Consider the following 14,366-nt stretch of genomic DNA (forward strand, 5'->3'; position numbering starts at 1 on the left):
ACCGGAAAATGCAGGCCAGATCCAGCATCCCAAGAAAGTCTGGTAGTATGCATCATAGATGCAATCTGGCTAAATACAGTCCCTACTGGGAGGTCAACATTACCTTAAATATTTGAATATAATTACCGGGTAATACAAGTCCATAATTTTAACATCTCATTCTATATATTTTGGAGTTGCGTGTGAATGTGGGATTTTGTATTTCAGGGGATACAGGTTTTACATGTATATATTGCACTTTACATCAATCTGTACATGCACAAAGGTCTGGCTAACAAAATAGGCAATGTAGCGGTAAATGTATCCCTTTATATGTAGTGGAAATGTAAGGTTTTTGTTGAGGTAGTGATACTCTTCGTTCCCTACTATTTTACTATGCTTTTACTACCATCGATGTATCATCCATGCAAGTTTGGTCAACATAAATAGGGCTTATAGTAACTACGAAATAAGACATACACCAAAAACATTAACCTGCGCCCAAAATTTTAACCTGGTCCAAAAACATCAATCTGGTCTTTACCTTGCTGAAATTGAAGCGGCTGTATGAGGCGCCGTTTTGGTATTTTTAGCAAAAAGTGATATCACCTATTCGAATTGGTGATATCACCCATTCATTTTCAATACCCAGTAAGTGATATCACCTATTTGAAAAGGTGATATCACTTATTCGAATAGGTGATATCACCTATTGGAAATGAATAGGTGATATAACCTATTCATGCTGAATAGGTGAATAAGTGTATTACCAATTTGAATTTCTCACAAGAAAAAATAACGAAAGTTCCCTGTAATATAAAATTACCACTGGAACCAAGAAAATTCGGACTACCCAGTTTTTTCATGCATTTTCCACTTTTCTTAAAGTTCACATGATAGACCATGAAATAAATTAATTTGTGAGCAAAACAAACTACAATTTCTATTGAGGTTGATTAAAATTGAATGGAAAACTCTAATCTATTGTCTCCTTGAATGATGAGTTATAAAACGAAAGTGAAAGTAGATAATATTAAGGGTCTACAGTCTTGGGAGCTGTTGTTATTTCATAAATAATTTGAATACGTGATATCACTTTTTGGCAGTAATTACCAAAAACGGCGCCTCATGCAGCTGAAACCTTAGCTGGTAAAGTGAAACACCCTCCATGCATTTCTGACTTATGTAGCTACCTACAGTAGGGCATAAGAAGTTCTTAGATAAACAAGAGATGTTTGTAAAACACTTACGTTCCCCTCCCCCAAATTAGAATTCTTCCAAGTCCAAAGGGGTATAACTCTGTCAAAAATAGTGCAATCGTACCCAAAACAGAACTTAAGGCCTATCATCTGATTAATCTGTGCACTAAATTTCATGTCAGTATTTGCAACCTCTCTAAAGAAATCAAACTGAAACTGAAAACGTTGGAATTTTTTTTCATCCAAGAGGCATAATTCTGTCAAAAATGGCGTGACTGTACCAAAAACAAAACTTAGAGACCTAGATATTCATCTGATATACCTGTATACCAAATTTCATTTCAGTATGTGCAAAGGTTATGAAGAAAATGAACGGAAACTAAATGGGCCGACAGACCGACAGACAGCAGCAAAGCAATATGCCATCCCTTCTACGAAGGGGGCATAAAAACTGAATCAAAAACTTTACCCTTGCACATCAATACCGACACCAAGGGTATCACAAAAGCTTCCCCAACATCGTTGATGTGTGCTAAAAAGGTGTTACAGGCTTAACATAAAACAAAATTGAAGATATAGTCATCATGAGGGTATATATTGCTGACAATGGACAATCATTATGCATGTGAAGTACGAGTAAATAAAATTATTTCAAAACGACTGATTCATCATTTATTTTCATTAAAAAATTCTTCAAAAAATTCAGTGCAAACAAAAGATACAAAGCATTGTAAATTATTTATTCAAAAACAATTTATATTAAATTATGTGTACAAAAAATAATTAAATATTAAGTGGATTTACAAATACTGATGAGCCTCATGAATGATTTTTTTTTCTACACATACTATCACAGCCCAGATACACATACAAAAAGCACTTTTATGCACAAAAAAGTGAATATATATCAAAATAATGAAATGTTATGGGGACTGGTAAAATATGGACGGAATTCAACCGTCTTTCTTTTTTCACAAGCATATGAATCTATGAACCTGAAATAGGATCAATTAAGGTTTTTTCCATGTTAAAACATGAACAGTTTTCAATTGTGACATATTGTAAGGGACGACTCTTATATTTGCAGTATAGATCATCTTGTCCAGGCCATAACAACTTTGTTGAAAGCTACAAACACTCCCTTGTTAGGTTTACTGTAATAAATAAAAAGATTTTAAAATTATAAATTACACAGAATAAGTAAAAAAAAAATCATTTAATTTAAAATTTTCAGGATAATCAAACATAATTTATACGCTAGAAAAATCATATATTTCATACCATCGGAAGTATCTCATTCCCTCAAATTTTCCATCATGTTTTCCATCTGAAAACCGAAATAAAGTAAGTTAAAATAAATTTTACCAATGAACTGAAAGAAATATGAGAAATCTCCCATAACAAAGATTTGTCAATGTTTTCGTTATCACAACCACCTTCTTTGTCTAACTCCATCCCTAAATAAGCATCACTGCGGCCCGGTAAATGCCCCACAAACTTCACCGCTCCTTGACTTAGTTTACCACCAGCTCTGGAGAATTTCACCACGTCCTCTAAATTAATGTCACCAGGAGACCGGGGAGAGAAAGGCTTCATCCCAGTTGTCAGCGGTGCAAGGTTTCAAGATGTTAGTTTTGAGAAATATCTGATAATTATGAAAAGCATACCAAATTACTGTGAAATCACAAATTTTAGTGGGGGTTTATTTTCTTTGTTTCCGAGGTATGAAGTGACCAACGAAATCATGTTCACCACGAAATGTAAAATGCTATACATAACTACTCAACAATTTTTCATCCACGAATTCAAATCCCCACGAACCAAGAGTTTTACTGGAATCACGAAAATTTGACCCCACTAAATATGTGATTTTACAGTAATATAAAAAATACATTTATTTTGCTACATTAAATTACAGCTAAGTGTTAAAAAAATTAACAAGTCAGGTCTATGGGCCTTAACAGTCACCTGAGTATCATAATGCATACCTGAGCTCTTTGGTCCAAAGCTGGGAATGAAATGAGTTGAGCAAATTTGAATTTGCTCTGTGTTTCGATGTTTTCGACATAAAATATGATGTTTTTGGAGGTCCGTGTTTGCTTTACTCCTGTTTTGTATTGGTTTTTGGAATTTTGATTTGAATACTGTTGTTATCTACAGATATTTCATTTACAGGTTTATTTTGCTTGATCATTATTTCTTATCGTCATATCTATTATTCTTATACAACCCAAACATGATGAGTCCACCGTCACCATGATCAAGGTTCCTGAATAATAGCAACTTAAAGTAAAGACTTGAACCCCACCTTAAAATAAAATTAATTAAACTGCTTTACATTTTTTCTGTTTCCAAGCATAAACAAATGTGGATTGGATACTCTGTTTTTTCTGTTAATGAAGATTTCAACAAAACATTTACAGTGACAACTCATAAAACTCAGGTAAGCATGAATGTCTCTCATTACATAATATCTTACGAATAAAATACAGGTCAATAGAAAAATGTCTTAATTATGAAAAATCATTAATATTAATCATTTAATTTAATTTTACTTTAATAAAGATCTAGTGAATATTTAAAGTCTAGGCTATCATTAATGAATTTAAGCAATAACTATTCTTTTTTATGTGGTTAAATGACTTTAAATGACAAAAGTCTTTCAACCTGAGTTCTAAACCCCCTTATCGTAAATAAATCAGCAAAAAAATCTACATCATTGTCTTGTGGTTCGTCAATTATGAGCTTGCCGCTGATGAACTCTTGAATAATGTCCTCGTATTATCTATATAGCCATATAATGAAGATCTCGTAGACAATTAATGTCATACTATGTCATATGTTTTGTATTTATTATTTTGAAACATAAACACATATGACAACTTCAATCTTTCAATCGTCAGCTTCCCTTACTAATATAGCCATATATCCTCATCACCTTTATATTGGGCTTTATGTCTAAAAGTTCATTCGATACGCTGGAGCAGGTTCTACGTTTGAAATATTTATAAAACGAGGCAAGCTATTAATAAACAAGCTGTTGACACAAGGATATTGACAGTCTCCTTTGAAGTCATCGTTTTGCAAGTTTAGAGTCGATACGATGATACAACATATCATTACTGACTATTTTCTTACTAATTTTAGCCCAATGTTTACACTGAATTGTCTACGGATTTTTTTGTTGTTTTTCCCGATCATGATAAGAACACACGGTGGGAGTGACCGGTCGGCAGGGGATGCTTATTTCTCTATGTCATTGAGTCCACCACTGATGTTTTTATCTCTGTGTTTTATCTATACTCCCGGTTTGTGTTGTTTAAATGGATTTTGAGCTTGAATACTGTTCGGTATCTCCATATTTCATGCTTAAATAATCTCCTTTATTTTGATTAGCTTGATTCAACAATGTATGCACTAAAAATAATAATTAAGAAATATAAAAGACAAGATTTAAATCTAACAAAGACAATAGACTCGGTCAAGCTTTGGTTGAATACTTATGTGTATTATTACACCTCCGCGTCGGAAATGCGATTTTACTGTCTTATTGTTATTTCATTTTATAAAATATTTTCTCAAATGTTTAATTCTGTAATTAAATAAATAACAAAATTTATGTGGAAAAAAATTATTAGATTTTTTTTGTTTCAATCATATCTATAATAACGGGAAAAAAAGCGCGCACGAATACATTCATTACGAACTTAAGTGCCTTTTGTAAAATTGTAGACCAATGTTTTTTATCTTGTTGTTGGTATAACGCTGAGCTGACGGTGTATAGTTGGACGAGGAAGAAAAGTTGGTTCACATGGTAAATATAGATTTTTTAAACAATGTTCAGTACCATGAAAAAAGTAAATTTATTTTCTTTTGAATACACAGCCTATTTTATTTTCATTTTCTTTTCTGGTTTTTTTTTTTTTATCTTTTTTATCTGTTCACGATTATTTCAAATATTGCTCAGAAATACCAATTCATATCAAAGTATCTGCAAAGTACTTTCTTCTGCTTGCCTTTCATGTTGCATTGTCTTTTAGTTTGCATAGACATAGTCCAAATCTCTAATAAATTTCAGGACTTTCCCAATACTCCAAAATCTCCCAATTTATTCAAATGTTTTTAAAAAGATGCTTAAGTTTTTGTTATCAATACAATACAACTCCTTAAAAAAAGACACAAAAATACGGACTCTTGTATAGAAACAGAGGGTGTTTTTGGTGGCCGGAAGGAAAAGTAAGGCTACCTCGATTAAATTAAAATTTTAACATATGCTTAAAGCTATATATGGCTTATCTGAGCTAAAAAATAAAAAAATGAACATGCGTGTACATTGTAGATGAACATGATATTTGTTATATATGTTCAAATTCAAATTTTCACCGATTTTGAACTTGATTAACCCCAAGTTTCTTTTGTTAAAGTGACTTTAAACCATGTCTCAAATCTAAATGCGGAGTCCGAAAATATATCGATTTATCTTTTTAATATTTTAATTGCTTTGAAACAAAGATACATTAAGGGTTCAAGTAAATGTTCAACCAAGCCTCTTTCGTTACTCCTCACTAGGATTGACAGTAGTAAAGGAAAAACTTCAGGAGTACTGTGCAACAATATATTCACGAAGTGGTGTGAATCAGATGTGGATACTCTAAAAATTTCCAATGAACTTTTGGAATATTTGAAATCACAAGATTTTACAAAAATCAACAGCTTAAAAACTTACGACTTTTCAACTTTATATACAACCATTCCCCTCGATATATTCAGTCGATAAAGTCCAGGCTTTTTGATATCATTGACAGCTGCTTTTTTTAACAAAAATGGAACTCGTAAATTTACTTCCCTGGTCATTGGTCATTTGCAAAATTATTTTGTTAAAAAAGATTCTGATTGCACACACAAGTACTCTGAAGTTGACATCAAAAAGATGCTTGAGTTTCTGATTGACAATGTGTATGTGGTTTTTGGAGACCAGGTATTCCAACAATCTATTGGAATTCCCATGGGTACCAATTGCGCTCCGTTATAAGCGGACCTATTTTTATATTCATATAAAGCAGAATTTGTGCAAAATCTTATGCGTGAAAAGAAGAAAACACTTGCTGTGGCCTTCAACTCCACATTTAGATATATCAACGACGTATTGTCAATTAACAATGGTGATTCCCATTCTTACGTCGATACGATATATCCTGTTGAGCTTGAGGTAAAAGATACCACAGAGTCTGACACATCTGTTTCATACTTAGACATTTTACTCGAAAAAGACATTAATGGTAATCTAACAACCAAGCTATATGATAAACGTGATGACTTTAACTTTTCTATCGTCAACTTCCCTTACTTATGCAGCAATATACCTTCGTCACCTGCATACGGAGTTTATATATCTCAGTTGATTCGATTTGCAAGAGCATGCTCTACGTATGAACAATTTCTAAAACGAGGGAAATTATTGACAAACAAGTTAATGAAACAAGAATATCAACAGTCTCGTTTAAAGTCATCATTTCGTAAGTTCAATGGTCGATACAATGACCTTGTCAGTAAATACAATTTATCATTATGTTGAATGCTGAATGACGTTTTTAATGCTTATTGTTATTACATTATTTATACACTAAATTGACGACGGATTTTTCCGTTATTTCCTGATTATGATAAGTAGCACACGGCGGATGTGACCGGTCGGCAGGGGATGCTCACTCCTCCATGGCACCTGATCCCACTTCTGATGTTTTTAGGGGTCCGTGTTTGCTCTGCTCCTATTTTGTATTGTTTTATGGACTTTGATATTGAATACTGTTCGTTATCTCCATATCCTTCTTTTTCATTTTATTACTTTGCACATTAATGTGGTAAAATATAATTAATGGTCTGTATCAATAACGAAAATGGCATATGGCGAAAACGATTTCTGCTAATTTAGTCCTTTATTTCTTTCTTAATTTAATGAAAACAAATAAATGTAGGCACTTGTCATAAGTGGCTTATGGCAGCTGCACACCATAAATCTGTTGCAAAATATCAATAGTACTGCTAAATTTGGGTTGACCTAGATGTTCATGTAGACTACACTTTTGTTTTAAGCACTGGGATACATTCTCTTGGTCTGATAAGTATATGAATAAAATCGTTTTTTTTTTAATTCTATTCGACACATTTTAGTAAATATATTGCAAATTTGTTGTAAAGTCTAGAAAAAAATAAGAATCTCATTTTATTACCAAAAAAAAAATTACCTCTATTTTTAGTTTTTCTTTTTCTCCTAGCTGACACAAATCTTTCTGAACAAAGAATATAACGTAAACAGTCATTAAACACCTGACAAGAATATTTCCTTCAAAATTGTGAACAAACATTTATACTTCCTCCCTCCAAATGTGTCCTTACTGGAGTTTTTTTCACTACTATACTTAGTATATAAATCGCGCATGAATACACTTAAAACTTTTGAGTCTCGTAGAATGATATTCGACCTTATTCAAATGCGTCATAAATTTTCAAAGAGAAACTGATGTTGACTTGAAGGAGGAGTATCTGAAACTTGGTTCATATGGTAAATACTTTTATACCTTTTACTTAGGCTGTGGGGATTTTTTTAAGATGAAGAGATAGTCTTCTTTTGATGACATAAACTACTTGGCCTGTTTTATCTTCTGTTTGTTTATTCGTTTGATTATTTTTTATACATCTGTTCACTACTCTTTAATTTCCTGCATGCACAATGACAAAAAATAAAATTTATATTGCAGAATAATATTGTTTTATTTACTTTCGATATACATGTAGTCACTTATTTTACTTCTAAATATGCCACAAACGTCGTAGAAATTTGGGGTATAGTAATGATATACAAAGACAGAAGAAGCAAGGGGCTTCATAGCTAAGCAAACGTTTCATTTGCATTTTTTTATATAAATATATTTGAACATGACCCTCACTCCGGAAATAAGAACAATGGCTAAATATGCGGGATCGGTAAACAATAAATTCTAACGATGACGTCAAACTTGTCTGTTGACATATTTTGAAAGTATGGAATCGGAGCAGAGTAGAAGAAAACAAGAGGTTTGATTACTATTTTCTACTTTATCTAATTGATAATTGTATATTCTTCAGGATAATAAAACTATTATGGACTTGCAATTGAAAAACTTAAACATTTGCCCTGAACTGCAATATGGAGACATCAGTTTTTAAAGGTGATGTTTAAAGTTCCACCAAATTCTCTACAAAGCGTTTTGAGAAAAAAATAATACAGGAGAGTAGATATCCCAAGGATAAAGAAGGAAATATCTTTTACAGTGTTAACTGGAGTCATTCAACACCATTTTAAATATATTTGTTGTTTGGGATAATAGCATCGATTCTTACAGTCATGTTTCTATGAAAATAATGTTGTTCTAAAACCAACTTCTATTTTGTCCGATTTTACCGACATTTAAAATTGTTTGCTTTATTTCTTTCCGATTGTTCAACTGGCGTCGGAATTTCATAAATATTATGGATTCCGTTGAAGATTACGCCAGACGATGGGCCAGATATGAAAAAGAAACTTTGTCAGAATGGATTAAATCATTAATGTATCAGATCTATGTTGAAATCGCGTATTAAAAGATTGAGGGGCAATATGAAAACCATATATCTTTCTGTATTAAATAATCCAGATGTGAAAAAAAAGCTAGATAGATTACATGATCAGTACGTATTGGTCCCTGCTGACAAAGCAGGCAACAACATTGTCTTTGTTTGTAAGGCTCATATGAATTGTATTTTAGAAGAACCTGGATTTAATTCTACATGTGGAAATCTAACTTATACTCATAGTTCCTTTTCTAAGGAAAAAATTCTTCAAAATCAAGTGTCAGTTTTGAATATTTTTAATATCCCAAAGAACCAAAATGATTTTGAACTACCATATGTATGTGTATGTATGTATGTATATATATATATATATATATATATATATATATATATATATATATATATATATATATATATATATATATATATATATATGATTCCGAAACTTACAAAGATACATTGCGGGTTCCAGTAAATGTTCAACCAAGCTTTTTTCTTTGCTCATCACATCACTAAGATATTAACAGTAGTAAAGGCGAAACTTCAAGATTACTGTGCAACAATATATTCAAGATGTGGTGTGAATCAGATGTGGATACTCAAAAATTCCAAAGAACTTTAGGACAATTTGAAATCAGATTTTATCAAAACCAACAGCTTAAAAAACTTACGGCTTTTCAACTTTATACATAACCCTTCCCTACGACAAATTACAGTCCAGGAATATTTATATCATTGACAACTGCTTTTTCAATAAAAATGGAACTCGTAAATTTACTTACCTTGTCATTGGTCATTTTCAAAATTATTTTATTAAAACACATTCTGACTGCACACACAAGAACTCTGAAGTTGACATCAAAATGGTGCTTGAGTTTCTGATTGACAATATCTATGTTGTTTTTGGAGACCAGGTCTTCCAACAAACTATTGGAATTCCCATGGGTACCAATTGCGCTCCGTTATTAGCAGACATATTTTTGTATTCATTTGAATCAGAATTTGTGCAAATTCTTATACATGAAAAGAAGAAATCACTTGCTGTGTCCTTCAACTCGACATTAAGATATATCAATGACGTACTGTCAATAAACAACATTTGGTAATTCCCATTCTTATGTTAATACGATATATCCTGGTTCATGACCTTGAGATAAAAGATACCACAGAGTCAGACACATCTGTTTTATACTTGGTTATTTTACTCGCAAAAGACATTAATGGTAGTCTAACAACCAATCTCTATGATAAACATGATGACTTTAACTGTTCTATCGTCAACTTCCCTTACTTATCATCATATGCATCAATATACCTTCATCACCTGCATACTGAGTTTATATATCTCAGTCGATTCGATACACAAGAGCATGCTCTACATATAGACATTTTTTAAAACAAGATAAATTATTGACAAACAAGTTGATGAAACAAAAATATCAGCAGTCTTGTTTAAAGTCATCATTTCGTAAGTTCTATGGTCAATACAACGACCTTGTCAGCAATAGATTTTATCATTGAGTCAAATGCTGACTGACGTTTTTCATACTAATTGTTTGTCCATTATTTATACACTGAATTGACGAAGGATTTCTCCGTTATTTCCTGATCATGACATGGGGCACACGGCGGGTGTGACAGTTCGGAAGGGTATGCTCACTCCTCCATTTCACCTGATTCCACCCCCGATGTTTTGGAGGTCCATGTTTGCTCTACTCCTGATTTGTATTGTTTCGTGGACTTTTGAGCTTGAGTTCGTTATCTCCATACATTTCATCTATAACTTTATCTCTGCAGTTGCAGAATGAGTGGTTTTACTAACAATTCTATTGTTTCCCGACACAGTCTGAAGCTTACTAACAACACACCCTAGAAAGCTACTGAAATGCCTTTATTTCTTTAAAGTCACCAAGACACGATCTAAAGTCACTAAGACACTAGTCACCCACATTGAGAAATATTAGATCCCTGTGTTGAGTAGTCTAACTAACAATTCTATTGTTTCCTGACACAGCCAAAGAACCTAGCCCAGAAGTGTTACTCCAGCAAGAAGTAACAATCAAATAAACGAAATCTAGATAAGTGTCTGTATTTATACCTTTTGTCTTATGCCTAATTACTACTTATTTGTTTACAGTTGTTAACTCTGATTGGCTGAAATGTAATCATTGATTGGCTAATTCTGCAATGATTCGATTGGCCAATTTCAGGAGCATTCCAATCCACTGTAGTTATTCCATTTCATTACAAAACTATAATTCCTTGCTGCTCCATAATTTAGGGTCAAACAGATTTCCCAGGAATAAATTTTAAAAAAATCAGAAAACAAGAGGCCCGTCAGTCACATCGCTCACGTGAGCACATTGGCTATGCAAAAGCACAAATCAATCCAGCATTGAAAAGGTTTACAATTGAATTTAACAATATCCAAAGATAGCTTTGCTGTTCTTGAACACAAGATTTTTCCTCAATATTCCTTTGTAAAAATTTGATCCCTTATTGGGGGCCCTTTTTATCCTCCAGGGTCATGATTTGAACAAATTTGAATCTACCTGAGGATGCTTCCATATCAATATGACTAAACATTGCTTTTCTGTTCTTGAGATTTATTCTAAATATTCCATTCATCGCTCATTGCTGCCCCATCCTACTTCCAGTGAACATCATTTGAACTATGAACAAACCTGAATCTGCACTACCTGAGGATACTTCCACATTAAAAAGATTAGGTAAACATGGTTTTGCTGTTCTTAAGAAGATTTTTAAAGATAGTGTCCCTACTCATGTATATTGATTGCCCATTATGGTCCCATCTTACCCCCAGGGGTCATCATTTGTACAAGTGCATTTAAAAATACTTGAAACTTTTTTGGATCTGTGGTTCTTGAAAAGAAAATTTTAAACTATGGCACTAATTTTAACTATTTCCGAATTATCTACCGTTGAAAAGGGCATGGTCCTTCTTTTGAGAAACCTGAATTTTCTCTACCCAAGGATGCCACGTGGAAAGTTTGGTTAGGATTGGTGGTTCTGGAGAAAAAGTCAAAAATGTGAAAAGTTTACAGATGGACAGATAGATGGGTAAGAGAGACAGGAGGACAGCAGACAAAATGTGGTAAGAAAAGCTCACTTGAGCTTTCAGCTCAGGTGAGCTAAAAAGCAGGGCCAATGATTCAAATGAGTGAAAAATCTTTTGATTTTTCTAACTTTTTCTGTGTTATTATATATATTCTAAATATTATGAATGTATTCTAGGTACATTAAAAAAATGTTAGTTCAGTTTTTGATAGGCAAAGATTGTGTGTAATATAATAAAGTTTTGTCTACTTTTTCACACTGATTTAAACATAAAGATTCCTTGGTAAATCTTGAACCAGCCTTGCTGCTCAGTTCTTGTCAAGAATCATCATTGGAAAGGAGGCAACTGAATTTATTTGGACACAATGTACTTTTAAGGATTGAATCAAATCTTGACATAGTTCCAATCAAATAACCTATTTATCCCCCAAGCATTTTTGTTCCCCCTTTGCTCTCCTGGCTCCCAGTCCTGTCTTTTTCATTGCTGCTCCCTCCTTTGTTGAACTGAGGGCTAGGAAGCAAAGAGTGAATAGTTTAAAATCTGTTGTCGTAAAATGGTACTTCAGGCTCAACAAATAAAAATCCGATTTATGGCCGTCATATGGGTATACATGTATACATCACTGACAATGCACAATCAAACACATGCAAAGTTTGTCAATGAGTACTGGTATATAAGAATATTTATAGATGAACAACATCAGTGTTGTCATCCATCATTACTTTACATCATGCAAACAAAAAGATACAAAGCATTGTAAATTATTTATTCAAAAACAATTTGTATTAAATTATTATGTCTACAAAAATAATTAAATATTAAGTGGATTTACAAATACTGATGAGCCTCATAAATGATTCTTTTTATTTCTAAACATACAATCACAGCCCTGATACACCTACAAAAAGCACTTTTATGCACAAACAAGTTAATGTAAATCAAAATAATGAAATGTTATTGGGACTGGTAAAATATGGACGGAATTCTACAATCTTTTTTTCACAAGAAAATGAATCTATGAACCTGAAATAGATCCAATTAGGGTTTTTCCATGTTGAAAACATGAACAGTTTTCACTCAATAACATTAAACATGATACAATTTTAAAACCATTCCACAAGCTATTTCATATACATGTGTGACATATTTCACATGATCGATTGCTTTAACATATACCACAAACAAAAACTACATTGCAAAACAGACAGACAAACAGACTTCCCTGAAGACTTCAGAAAGAGAGACAATTTGATCCTCCATTCATTTTCTATTCAAAGAAAATTATTTTTAGTAAGAAATTAAATTCACAAATACATAGATCACAGTCAAAGGCAAAAAAAAAAGATTTAAAAAGAAAATAAATAAAAATTGGTTCCAAATTATAAAAATATAATTCATGACAATAAATATAAATGATAAAATATATCTACAGACAATAAAAATATTCTTCTTTAATATTAATAAAAATAGACTTTCGAAAGATGAGATGTATAAAGTATGATATGGCAAAAATGAATATTTAGGTTTAACAAAAGCTCTGCAAGTTATTTTCGTCTATCTAATGGATGGACATTGTGTGAATCTAGATCAAAACACTGGACAATATATTGTATGGCTTTTTAGGTTTTTCTAAGAGATATTCTAAGGGACATAACTCATATTTGCAGTAAAGATCATCTTGTCCAGGCCATAACAACTTTGTTGAAAGCTACAAACACTCCCTTGTTAGGTTTACTGTAATGAATAAAAAGATTTAAGAATTAAAATTAAACAGAACATATAAAGATATGTAATTTAAGATTTTCAGGAAAATAAAGCAATATTTATAGACAACAAAAAAAAAACATGTTTCATACCATCTGAAGTATCTCATTCCCTCAAATTTTCCATCATGTTTTCCATCTGAAAAACAAAATAAAGTAAGTTAGAACAAATTTTAACAATGAACTGAAAGAAATATGAGAGATCTCTCATAACAAAGTTTTGTCAATGTTTTCGTAATCACACCTACCCTCTTTGTCGAGCTCTACCCCTAAATAAGCATCACTGCGACCCGGTAAATGCCCCACAAATTTCACCGCTCCTTGACTTAGTTTACCACCAGCTCTGGAGAATTTCACCACGTCCTCTAAATTAATGTCACCAGGAGACCGGGGAGAGAAAGGCTTCATCCCAGTTGTCAGCGGTGCAAGAGTGCTAAAAATACACAATTTTTAATAACTCAATTTTTTTAAAGATAAATTTATGTTAGTTTTAAGAAATATTTAATAATTTTGATAAACATACCCAATTAATATAAAAATACATTTATTTTGCTACATTAAATTACAGCTAGGTGTTTAAAAAATTTTATCATCCCTAATTCAACAAGTTAGTTCCATGGGCCTTAACTGTCATCTGAATGTCATAAAGCATACAACTGAGCCCAGGGTCATGGTCCAAAGCAGGGAATGAAATGAGATGAGCAAATATGAATCTGTTCTGAGTTCTGACTTTTGTGACATTTTAATCTGACTTTT

At 32.4% G+C, this 14,366-nt stretch overlaps 2 protein-coding genes across 3 annotated transcripts; both read right to left on the reverse strand.

Moving 5' to 3' along the window:
- Positions 1-1,977: 1,977 nt before the first annotated feature.
- Positions 1,978-14,040, reverse strand: LOC134241401 (CAP-Gly domain-containing linker protein 3-like). Of its 2 annotated transcripts, XR_009986650.1 has the most exons (4): positions 13,859-14,040; positions 13,704-13,749; positions 12,871-13,581; positions 1,978-2,173 (listed from the first exon to the last, which is right to left on the reverse strand). XR_009986650.1 is itself a non-coding variant. In XM_062723461.1 (3 exons), the coding sequence occupies exons 1-3, from the start codon at positions 14,016-14,018 to the stop codon at positions 13,521-13,523; spliced, it is 267 nt and encodes an 88-aa protein (XP_062579445.1). In that variant the 5' UTR covers positions 14,019-14,040; the 3' UTR covers positions 12,657-13,520. The 2 variants fall into 2 exon arrangements, 1 of the variants encoding a protein (XP_062579445.1); XM_062723461.1 differs by lacking the exon at positions 1,978-2,173 and having other exon boundaries at positions 12,657-13,581.
- LOC134241400 (CAP-Gly domain-containing linker protein 3-like) lies at positions 2,250-2,789 on the reverse strand. The gene is made up of 3 exons (XM_062723460.1): positions 2,615-2,789; positions 2,460-2,505; positions 2,250-2,332 (listed from the first exon to the last, which is right to left on the reverse strand). The coding sequence occupies exons 1-3, from the start codon at positions 2,772-2,774 to the stop codon at positions 2,272-2,274; spliced, it is 267 nt and encodes an 88-aa protein (XP_062579444.1). The 5' UTR covers positions 2,775-2,789; the 3' UTR covers positions 2,250-2,271.
- Positions 14,041-14,366: the final 326 nt, after the last annotated feature.

The sequence above is a fragment of the Saccostrea cucullata genome, unplaced genomic scaffold, assembly GCF_032062105.1.
Source record: "Saccostrea cucullata isolate Sc308-1 unplaced genomic scaffold, CSIRO_AGI_Scuc_v1 ctg2924, whole genome shotgun sequence".
NCBI lineage: Eukaryota > Metazoa > Mollusca > Bivalvia > Ostreida > Ostreidae > Saccostrea > Saccostrea cuccullata.

Excerpts from the sequence above, each read along its gene's own strand:
- LOC134241400 (XM_062723460.1), bottom strand. The coding sequence starts at position 2,774 with ATGAAGCCTTTCTCTCCCCGGTCTCCTGGTGACATTAATTTAGAGGAC. Across the intron at positions 2,506-2,614 it reads GATGGAGTTAGACAAAGAAG|ATGGAAAACATGATGGAAAA; the intron begins GTGGTTGTGATA and ends TTCGGTTTTCAG. Across the intron at positions 2,333-2,459 it reads GGAATGAGATACTTCCGATG|TAAACCTAACAAGGGAGTGT; the intron begins GTATGAAATATA and ends TATTTATTACAG.
- LOC134241401 (XM_062723461.1), bottom strand. The coding sequence starts at position 14,018 with ATGAAGCCTTTCTCTCCCCGGTCTCCTGGTGACATTAATTTAGAGGAC. Across the intron at positions 13,750-13,858 it reads GGTAGAGCTCGACAAAGAGG|ATGGAAAACATGATGGAAAA; the intron begins GTAGGTGTGATT and ends TTTGTTTTTCAG. Across the intron at positions 13,582-13,703 it reads GGAATGAGATACTTCAGATG|TAAACCTAACAAGGGAGTGT; the intron begins GTATGAAACATG and ends TATTCATTACAG.